At 49.1% G+C, this 10,906-nt stretch overlaps 1 protein-coding gene across 2 annotated transcripts; it reads left to right on the top strand.

Moving 5' to 3' along the window:
* The first annotated feature begins 238 nt into the window (after positions 1-238).
* On the top strand, positions 239-10,508 carry Gem (GTP binding protein overexpressed in skeletal muscle). Of its 2 annotated transcripts, none has more exons than XM_087897055.1 (5): positions 239-428; positions 1,764-2,100; positions 6,959-7,035; positions 7,795-7,999; positions 9,197-10,508. In XM_087897055.1, exons 2-5 carry the CDS (start codon positions 1,773-1,775, stop codon positions 9,472-9,474), a joined length of 888 nt encoding a protein of 295 aa, XP_087753181.1. In that variant the 5' UTR covers positions 239-428; positions 1,764-1,772; the 3' UTR covers positions 9,475-10,508. The 2 variants fall into 2 exon arrangements, with proteins under 2 accessions (XP_087753181.1, XP_087753180.1); XM_087897054.1 differs by lacking the exon at positions 239-428 and adding an exon at positions 1,304-1,392.
* The last annotated feature ends 398 nt before the right edge of the window (positions 10,509-10,906 follow it).

Here is a 10,906-nt window from a genome sequence, read left to right as displayed (position 1 = left end):
CAGTGTGCACCTGGTAGAAAGAAAATAAAACAAAATCAAGGAGGCCAAGGTTTAAATCCTCTCTCTCTCTCTCTCTCTCTCTCTCTCTCTCTCTCTCTCTCTCTCTCTCTCTCTCTCTCTCTCTCTCTCTCCTCAAGGGGCGAGGGGAATCACATGACTGTGAGTAACTGATTTAGCCAAGTGGCTGCAACTCCAGAGTTTGCTGCAGAGTCCCCTCCCGGCGGGAGCGCTGACGTCACGGAAAAGCCCCGTCGCGGGGACGCCGAGCTCTATAAACGGCGGCCAGAAGCGGTGGCTTTAGGAGGCAGCACTGCCAGCGGATACCACACAGCCTCGGGTTGCGGAGCCAGCATCGCAGGCACCAGGCATTGCAGCAGACATTGTGCCGACAGACGGCAGACGTCCACCCAGCGGCCGGGTGCAACCAAGTAAGAGGGCATCGCCGAGGGGCAGTCCGGGCAGGAGTCGCGGTGGGGAGGGGCGTACCTGGTCCCTGAACTTAAGTTGGGAAGGGAGCCCCTAGGCAGCGGCGAGGTCTGTCCTGGGAGTTCTGCCATGGGAGAAAGAAGTTCAGGTGCAAAGGATGCGCTTCTCATGGGGGTTCTTTAATTCAGTTCCCACGGAAGTGTCACCTTACCGAGTAGGTGGCCAGGAGCCCAGTTCGCCAACCCAGGGACCGTTTTTTAGTGACTTAAAAAAGAAACCGGCTGGTTCTGGCTAGTGGCTTAGGAGTCGCGGTGTGGAGCAGGGTGTGTAAGCTCTGTGCGAGCCTCGCGCTCACGCGGGGCACTTGCTGAGTTAACCGTGGATGCTTCTGCGTTCTCTCGGGTAGTCTTGGCAGAACAGACTGCCCTGACAGGCGAGGAAATCTTGCAATGAGAAAGTTGTAGGAAGTTGTTGAGTGTCTTTTCACTGAGTTTTTGGTTTTCTGACTTACTTCAAGAAGGTGAAACTAATTAAATAGATGAGCTAATTAAATAGATCTCGGAGTGGGTGAGGTTCGTTAAGAACGAAGCACTTTCTGTGTAAGTTTGAGGTGTCCAAATGTGAGCAGGTCCTGCCGGGGTCAGAAGGACGAGGCTCAGGGATAGTATGCTAAACACTATCCATGAGCAAGGGGGCAGAGGTAAGGCATAAACCTCAAACAGAAGCCACCCCACTCCCCAAATAATGCTCTCTTCATGCAGCTGGAGAACATCAGGGCAACTTTACTAAACATGGAAGTTCCCCCAAAGTGCCTGTCCAGCTCAGCCAGGGGAGTGATGTCATTGCCACGTGTTTCCCACTGAGGCACAAAAGCCTGTAAGACGCTGGTGCGATTAAGAGCCATGTTTAGACAAGAGCAGCTAACCCTGGCCAGCTGGTCCCCATGGTGCAGACTTGTTGCCAATGGTAAAGCCATTTCTGGACGCAGTGGGTTCTTCCAGCTGCCTCTGCGCCAGCTCCCAGTGGGATTTTCAAAGTTACTTTAGGGATGGAGGAAGCTTATGGGCAGTTGGTGATGCTACTGGAACCGCAAATGACAGCCTGCTTGAGAAATCAGGTTCTCTCTCTCTCTCTCTCTCTCTCTCTCTCTCTCTCTGTAGCTGAAAATTTTGCTTGCTAGGTAGGGCCTTGGTGACTGTTTCATTGGTGTTCCTTACAGTAAGAATGCTTAATTCTTACCCATCAAATGAAAGACCACCGACGAGGACCGTGTTTGCACCCCCTTGGGCCTAGTTCATCCTTGCTAATATTGGCATCTTGTCTACTTGGCTTCCCAGGACCCCACAATGACTCTGAATAATGTCACCATGCGCCAGGGCACTGTGGGCATGCAGCCACAGCAGCGCTGGAGCATCCCTGCTGACGGCAGGCATCTGATGATCCAGAAGGATCCCCACCCTTGCAACCTCCACAACGGCCACTCCACCGCTCCGGAAGACCACTGCCGGCAAAGCTGGTCCTCTGACTCCACGGACTCCGTCATCTCCTCTGAGTCAGGAAGCACCTACTACCGAGTGGTGCTTATAGGGGAGCACGGGGTGGGCAAGTCTACCTTGGCCAACATCTTTGCAGGTGTGCATGACAGCATGGACAGCGACTGTGAGGTCCTGGGAGGTAGGTGGCCCAGCCCTGGTGGCCGGAAAAGCAAGAGTGCTTGGGTCATTTTTCCTGCAGCATTGGAAGCCAGGTGTAATGATGTGCATTTGTGATCCCAGCTCTGGGAAGGCAGAGGCAGAAGGACTAGGAATTCAAGGCCATCTTCAGTTACATAGTGAGGTTGAGGCTAGCCTGGGCTATGTGTCGCTGCCTCAAAAAATAATAAATCAAAACAAAATGTATCTTCAGAATTAGGAGGAAATGAGTGCCTTCTTGGTACTGAGATGGGCAGCCGAGGCCAACCCCAGTCCCTGCACAGGCCCTTGGGACAACAAAGAGAAGAACACGCGTACACAGCACCAGAATCTATTGCCTGAGCCATCAGGGACTTTCTGAGGTCAAGTCCGAGGGGTCCAGGGAGGTTGACTCTGGCCTGGATAATTTTTGAAGAGTTGATCAGCCCAGACCCTTTTTCTGTGATTATGCATAAAACCAAACTGATTTTGGGGGAACACAGAACTCTGTTAGAGTACATCATTTAGCTGTGTCCACTAATAGTGGAGGAATTTACAAGTGTAGCTGGGTCAAATGCTATACTTGAAGTAACATCATAATTTAAAAAAAAATCAAACTATAAAAATGATGATAAATGCCCTGTGTAGAGTCTGGCAGGCTTTCCAGATGGTTTTTTTCCATATGGTCTTATTTCAAATATTTATTTATTCATTCCTTACCTAATTCTAGACCTAGTTCATTAAAACATACATTATACCACCACAGGTGATAGCCTTACATTCTGGGGTAGACATTACAACTCTAATGATCAGCTATTTCCATGCAGTGTCCTTCAGCTGAAGCCCCAACATCAGCACACACACCCAGAGCAGCGGCATACCCCATTTACAGTGTAGAAATGGAGGGAGGCGTGCTCAGTGTTTGGACGCTTCACACGGTCTGTCTCCACTTTCAATTAACTGTACACCTCATGGCAGACTTGGGGGTCGGGGGGAACAAGGATGGGAAAGATGACTTCTATGACTCGTTTCTCTCTACTCAACTGTGTAAACCCTGGCCCTCACTACCATGGCCCATGTCATTCTCCTCAGCTGTCTTCCTGTCAGCTCAGGGACCCACCAGGAATGATGACTCAGTGACATAGTATCCATTTCTCTCCTCGCTTCTGGACTCGGGACTGTAGCTAAGCTGGAGTCAAGGGAGACACAGGGCAGGTGTGCAGCTGCTTGGCTCTTAGTGTAGACTGGTGGGTGCTAGAAGAAAGAAGAAGAGGGGGGCTGATACCAGAGTGAGCGTTGGTGGTGGAGGGGGCGCTCTGTGGCGTGCCTCCTGTTGGCTGTCTAGGCCTATCACGGAATTCGTCTACCTGTGTGTGAATGGGGTCTTGGAGAACCTGAGCGGCAGATGGAGAATCACCCCTTTGGGAAAGCTGCGTGTGGGGGCTGGGCTTTTATCATTCACGTTGGTGCTCTTTCACTCCACCATGCATGGGGTTCACGCTGTGTGCTGGCACTGTGTTAGACCTTTCACGTGTGCTTTTGGCAATGTGTACACGGATAGAAACAATACGATGCTACTATCCCCACTTTCAAGGTGTTGGGGCCGAGGCTGACAGAGTCAAGTGACTTCCTTCACCGTCCTTTGCAGGCCTAGGATTTAACTTCCGGGTACTGTTGAGCACACAGCAGGTGGGATAACCCTGTGCAGGCTTTGGGTACCCAGCGATGGCCGACTGTTAGAGTTCAGTGCCAGGGGCTGTGATTTAGAGCGTGGCGGCATTAGAAGTACCAGGAAAGTAACAGTAAACTGCTCTGAGGGCTGGTAGGGCTGATACAAGGAAGGGATTGGCCAGGTGGTGTTGTTTTATTTGTTTAAAGAGGGAAGAGTTGAAAAGTTAGTGGATAACAGGCTTCTAAAAGTGTTTGCCTATTCAAAGGGGGCGGTATCAGCGCAGAGGGTAATATCTGATAAGCATAGAGGGATTGCCTGATCTGCAGTTGGAACTGGGAAAGATAGGAGTTTCTTTGGAGAGCAAGGGGCTGGGGCTCTTCCTTAACTGCCTGCTCTCCTGAGCCTCTGATAGAGAAGCTTCTCAGTGATGGACATGCCCTGTCTTCCTTCTTTTGTTTGATTTAGAAGTGGACTCTTATTCGCATGGACTCATTAGCTTTGGGTTTCCCCAGAGGAAGGGTTTCCAGGGCACACCCATGCATTGTTTCCTCTTTCCAGCATTAATGGGGGGGGGGTGCACACACTGGTCTCCCCACATTTCTCCTAATAAAGATGGCTGTCATTCCAGACTATTGCAATGGTCTTATGGTTCTCTGTGCATGGTTGATTCCACCCGTGCATCCACCCACTCATCCATTCATTGATGCGTTCACTTCGAAACAGCTACTTAGCACGTACCACAGCACTTGACGGGGCACAGTGGGGTGCAGAGTCCTGGAGCTTCCTCTTGGCAGTGCCTCACAATGTACGATGGAGGTCAGACACACACCAACAGGAAAGCAGGCTGGGATGGGACAGCATCCTGAGGACAAAGTGGAATTCAGAGGAAAGAGTTCTGCCTGTGGGGGTCAAAAAAGGCTTGGCGGAAGAGGCCATCTCTGGGCTGGCAGCTCCCGTGTACTCACGCGTACACAGGTGGTCTGGCAAAGAGCTCTGGGTTTGAAATATAAGGCGCAGGTTTAGAATCTTCCACCCCGAGGTGATGCAGGCTTTAGCTATGTGCCCTTGGCTCAGCCTCTTCACCCCAGGAAGTTTTTCACTGGTATAATTGGGGAGACACATCCTAGGGTGTTCTGGGGACCAGGGGAGAGAACAGTAAGTGTGGTACAGCGTGGGCCTGCGGTGCACACAGAATAAACACTCTGCATCTCCATCTCTGTTTCTGTAGTCTGTCAGAAAATTGAGCCTTGGGTAATTTACATCGTTTAGAGCCACGTGGGAAAGGAAGGGCAGCCCTCAGATTTGAATTCCGGTTTGTGTGTGTCCCGAGCCGCAATGCCGTGGCGTTGGCTGCTTATTCATTCAGTGCTCAGGTTTATATCGAGCGTGTACAAAGGGTCAAACACACGGTGGGCACAGGGTGAGGGGAGCCACAGAAAGCAAAGCAGCTACAAATCTCTGTCCAAGGGAGACAACCGGGCAGGGGGCTAGCACAGTGCGGGAAGTAACTGGTGTGTGTTGCATGCTAGGTGGGATGATAGGATGCAAAAATGCATAGTTCAGGGAAGGAAGTGCAGAGCTCCTGTGCGATTTTAAAGGCACATTCAGAAAACACCCCGTTAGCAGGGACAAGCCTCGCAGGGACCTAAAGAAGGAGAGTCAGGCACAAGGACCAAAAGAGATACACTGTCATGAAAGTTACAGTTTTCAAAAGTTGCAATTAAAAGCAGGAAACCCAGAGTAGGCACGGGGTCATTGTGCAGGGTTGATGGGAAAACCTCTTGCAGAAAAATTCCAGGACAGCCTGCCCTTCCAACCTGACAGGGTTTTTCCAGATGGAACTCCTCTGGCCCTTGATTGCTCTTACCCTTCACCTACTGCTAATCTAGGCCCAAGTTCAGGGGGAAAGTTTCCATGACCAAGTGAAGTTGCATTTAACAGGAAAACACAAACTGTGTTGTGTATTTATTTTCAAAGATGGAGAAGCCAGGTGTGATGGCACATTCCTGTAATCCCAGCACCTACAGGGCAGCTTCCAGGCCAGCCTGGGAGTTCTAGACTGGCCAGGGCTGCGAGTGGGAACCCATCTCACCACAGCCTAAGGCAACGAAACAAGGGGCAGCGGCTGGAAGAAAAGAAATGATGGACCCATTAGGGACATCTCCAAATATTTGCTCTTGTGTGTCTGCACAGAGGAGAAACATTGCTAAGCTTAGAGTCCCTGAATTTTCCATTGAGTAAATGTTCAGGGACCACCCACTGGAGCTCACAATGGATTTTCCATGAGGCCCATGGAAACAGAGCTTATAGTTAAAATGTCCCACGACAGAGCTTACCATTAATGCTTCCTTAGGGCTTTGTCCCTTGAATTGGGGTCAAAAGTTCTTCAGGGGTTTATTTATCCTTATAAATGGCTTTTCTCCAAAGAGGCTCAAGAATGATGGGAATAAGTTCCCTTTAATTCAAGCGATTTAGCCATCCACATACAAGACTGTGGGAGATGTCTTAGTAGGACTGGAGGACTGTGTGTCACATGTCAAAGGAGAGCGGTAGTGTGTGTGTGTGTGTGTGTGTGTGTATTTGTGCAGATACACGGAGAAGTCAGAGACTGAGCCATCTTCCTAGCCCTTACAATAGTCATTTGTTTTTTGCAAATGTTTGTATATTTACATAATTTGTTGTATATGCACTAGTACATTCTCCGTCTCTGTCTGTCTGTCTCCCTCAATGTGTATATGTATGTATAGGGTATACATGTTCTCGTGAGAGCATGTATATGTGGATATGTGTGCGTGTGCACACGGATTTAAAAAGTCATTCTCAGGGGCTGTTCTTCCTGAACCATCCGTGTTGTTTTGTGAGAGAGAACCTTTGGAGTGTTATTTGGAGAGAGTTGAGCTGGCTAGGCTGGCTGGCCAGTGAACCCTAGGGATATGCCTAGGGATACACCCGTTCCTGTGCCTGCCCTCAAAGCAAGGGTTACAAGTGCTTGTTACCATGCTTGGCTTTTCATATGGATTCTGAGGAACAAACTCAGTTCCCGTGCTTGAGCAGTGAGCACGGTACTAACTGAGAGCTGCCTCCTCAGCCCCCACGGAGCACATTTTCTAGTGTGAATTTGTCAGGGACCTTTTATGCCAAAGCATTTCTTCCTCACCTGGCTCTGATAGCGACGTCCTTTCTCTTGTAGAGGACACGTATGAGCGCACCCTGGTCGTTGATGGAGAGAGCGCCACGATTATTCTCCTGGACATGTGGGAAAATAAGGTATGCGTGACCCGTCGCTGTCGGTGTGTTCTTCTGGGGCTTGCCTTCCGACAGGCTGCTTGGTCAGAGTGACCTTGTCCCACATAGTGGATGTTCCGGAGGAGGTGGGCTCATTTGCTTGATTAAAAGCACTTACTTCTGGAGAACGAGAGTGTGCGGAGGAACAGGTCGTCCACAGACGAGCCCTAAAGAACAAACAAATTGCAGTGGCTTGCCCTGAGTTCTTTTAAAAACCACAAGAAGCATATTTGTTTTAGGAAAAGTTCAAGCAAGCGAGGCCACTTCTTTCCAATGACACAAAACCACCTTGTGTGAAGCCGGCCTTCTTAACACTGCACGCCAGCATGGCTTTGGGCAGGCTTTAGGCCTCCCAGCACATTCGCAGGGTCATCTGTTGGTTGAGAACCCTCCTGTTCTCACCAAAGAATTCTTAATTCTACCCTTTGGGGAAGACAAAAGGAAGGTCTTAGGAAGTCAGGTTATTTATTATTTTTGGCAGGTTAAATCGAAATTGGAAACACTGTTTGTCAAAGTGCTGATGCATCAGACCAGTAGTAATTGGAAAGTAAGTTTTTTGGCATAGAAACAATGCAGACTGCCTTTCTTTTCGTCCCTAGACATCTTGGAAGACCAGTGTATTCTGACTGACGTGTTGGAAGCAGTTTTCTTCCTCTCTCTTACTTGGGACAGACATACAGTTTCTTTGTGACAATGTCATCTCAATTTCAGAGCTCACGGCAGGTCTTCTTGCTTCTTTAGGGGGAGAATGAATGGCTCCAGGATCACTGTATGCAGGTTGGGGACGCCTACCTGATCGTCTACTCTATCACAGACCGAGCGAGCTTTGAGAAGGCTTCCGAGCTAAGGATCCAGCTCCGCAGGGCCCGGCAGACAGAAGACATCCCTATCATTTTGGTCGGCAACAAAAGTGACTTAGTGCGGTGCCGAGAAGTGTCTGTGTCAGGTGAGGTCCCGGGCACCACCCTTGCACCACACACGCTGGCCTGCAGGCAGGTTCCCTTCCCCTCCCCATTGCAAGGCTGCAACCAGGGGTTCAGTGGGGTGCTCCGTGGAGTTTCATGTCTAAGACACCCCTGGTTCCCATCCTTTGTATTAGTCTCTGTCTCTCGTTCTCTTTATCCTAGTCTTCCTTCAGGGTTCCAGGCTCTCCCCACTGCCCTTTGGGAGTTCTTCCGGAGTTACTTTAGGGAAGAGAGCATCCTCAGGAATGTACTGGCAATCTTAACCTTTGCCCCACGTACTTCTGTTCTCTAAGCAGATTTCAAGTTCAGGGGAGGAAACGTGGCTTATTAATGCAGGGGTGGGAGCTCTGGCTTGGGAGGCAAACGAAATAGCGTTATCCTCGGGTTGTTTATGCTCCGGCTAATACTCTGGAGCCCCAGCCCCTCCTTCTAAACTCCCAGGAGGGCATCAGACTGACGGAAGCACACAGGCTTCTTCGCCCTTCGTTCAAGGATAATTCCTATTTGTCGAGTGTGCCTCTGTATTCTTTTTAGGGACCTCAAGATTGTTTGTATTGGTTTCATGTAGATTTAGTACAACCGTAAAAATAAAATGTGGCGTTTTCAGTCCCTGCTCAGTCAAGACAGTTTCTCCAAGCAGTTGGACCGTCTTGCTAGGACAGGACACAACAGATTCAGTGTTTATATCTTTTCAAACTAAAACTTGGATACATATTTATTAAACCCAATGGAGTTTTAAAAAAGCTTGAATAGTTTGATGTAACAGTATTATATATTTATAAAACCATCATTTTTCCTCAAAAGATCTCATCTCATCATACTTTTTTTTTTATCTTTTTAAAGAGAGGAAAGCTAAGTAGCAGAATTCGAATTACAGGTTTTGGGGAAGGAAACAGAGTCAGGAGAAAGTGTGTGAGCTCGAGCATGGAGCAGGGCTGGACTTGCTGTCTCTGTCAGCTGCCTGAGTTCCTTCATGTTTTTAAAACACCTCAGCCGGTTTCCCCATCTAGTCGATGAGAGAGGCTGCATGCCTGCTGCCTCCCTCCTCCTATAAGGTGGCCTGCTGCCCGATGTTACCCCTCGTGCAGTTTTGGAGACGTGTCCTCCAGCGCGGCCATGTTGTGCAGGACCGTACTCTGCGACCCTTCTGACTTCCTTCTCCCCTTCTCCTTTTCCAGAAGGGAGAGCCTGCGCGGTGGTGTTCGACTGCAAATTCATCGAGACCTCTGCGGCCGTGCAGCACAACGTGAAGGAGCTGTTTGAGGGCATCGTGCGGCAGGTCCGCCTGCGCCGGGACAGCAAGGAGAAGAACGAGAGGAGGCTGGCCTACCAGAAGAGGCGGGAGAGCATCCCCAGGAAAGCCAGGCGCTTCTGGGGCAAGATTGTGGCCAAGAACAACAAGAACATGGCCTTCAAGCTCAAGTCCAAATCCTGCCATGACCTCTCTGTGCTCTAACCACTTTGTGTCACCCAGATGTCCCCCTAGTGGACATCGTTGAAGGCCTCTGGGACCAGTGATCTATATTAGATTGACTACATAAGCATTGTTAGAGACGGCTTCCCCTATTGCGGATGGGAATCGACAGGTTAGCCTCATGGGCAACCATGCGCACGCGCAGGGAATCTTTGTCAAGAGTCAGTATTTATTCGTAGAACAGCTTGGCCTGCTACACGGACACCTGAGACTCGTTTAAGGGCATGTCTGGGGTTCACATGAGCTTTTATTCCCTCTTCTATGGGAAGCAGAATCTCGAAACTTACCAAGAATGCCTAGAACAGGCATGCCTCATCATCTAAGTTTCGCCCAGGTTTGTTCTCTGTGAATCTGATGCCCTGAGTCCTGCAGAAACCTAGGGAAAGGGCGTAGCTTGTCGGAAGGGGGGGGGGGGCTTTCTGCGCACGTGTCTCCTTGGAGTGGCAGTGCAGAACTGTCCCCGTCACGGCTGTGAAGAGAGGCGCTGGAGTTGGCTGGGTGGAGACCGATGGGGAGACCGACGCGGACCAACAGGGTTTGCTTAGGGACCACAGAGATTTGCAGACATTGGAGCTGATCCGTGTAGCACTCAGAGGTTCAAAAAATTGTTTACTTATGTGTCTTAAACAATTGTTTATTTTGAGGAAAGCATTTTCACCAAATTCTACTTAGTCAAATCTTCTTTTTTGCTTTGTTGTTTTTGAAATCATGGAGCTATCATAAAAAGTGCTTTTTAAAAATCTCAACTAATTGACAACCTGGAGTGCAGAGTGATTGCTCTTTAAATATGGTCAAAAACTGCTTTCCCAAAGCATAGAAAGGCCTCATCCCTGTATGCCACAGCTGTGTTCTATTTATTATTATTTTGCAAATAGCCATTTTAACATTTGATAAAGCATATTTATGAACATATTTCTTACTGAGAAAAGTCCGTTTTATTACCTTTTTTATCTTTTTCAAAATATGCAAGTTTTTACCTATATGTCTTATAATAAAATAAAATCTTTGAAAAGGAAGGCATTCTGTGTTCCTCTCCGAATGAGCTAAGTACGATTATTTTTTGTGGCTTCTAGAGCCAGCTGCATTGCTAGGAGAGGGACAGAGACACCGCTTCTCCTGTCATTAGTGGTGGCTCAGGCCGCAGCTGTTCCTTCTTTATTTTGTGTAATCCCTGACTCCTGTCCTTTGGAATCACGGCCCTCGGTAAAGAAGAAGTATTTTTGGCTGATTGAGCTGGGAAGTATTGGGGTCATAGAAAGCTGAGCTATAATCAAAGCCGATTGGCCTGTGGGTTTTTGCTTTGGGTCTGGCCAATTCCTGATGGAACAGATGGGCCTGGCATTGTCTCTGAGGGCTCACAGTCTTAGGCGTTACTAAGACATTAGGGGGATTTAAAGCTCTCTCTCTCTCTCTC

Source organism: Myodes glareolus, chromosome 16 (assembly GCF_982192425.1).
Source record: "Myodes glareolus chromosome 16, mMyoGla1.1, whole genome shotgun sequence".
Taxonomy (NCBI): Eukaryota; Metazoa; Chordata; class Mammalia; order Rodentia; family Cricetidae; genus Myodes; species Myodes glareolus.
This window is presented reverse-complemented; position numbering and strand designations above follow the sequence as displayed.

What these genes read in the sequence shown, in the direction of transcription:
- Gem (XM_087897054.1), top strand. An exon ending in TGGACATGTGGGAAAATAAG is followed by an intron (nt 7,036 to 7,794) that starts GTATGCGTGACC and finishes TTGCTTCTTTAG; the next exon opens with GGGGAGAATGAATGGCTCCA. An exon ending in CCGAGAAGTGTCTGTGTCAG is followed by an intron (nt 8,000 to 9,196) that starts GTGAGGTCCCGG and finishes CTCCTTTTCCAG; the next exon opens with AAGGGAGAGCCTGCGCGGTG.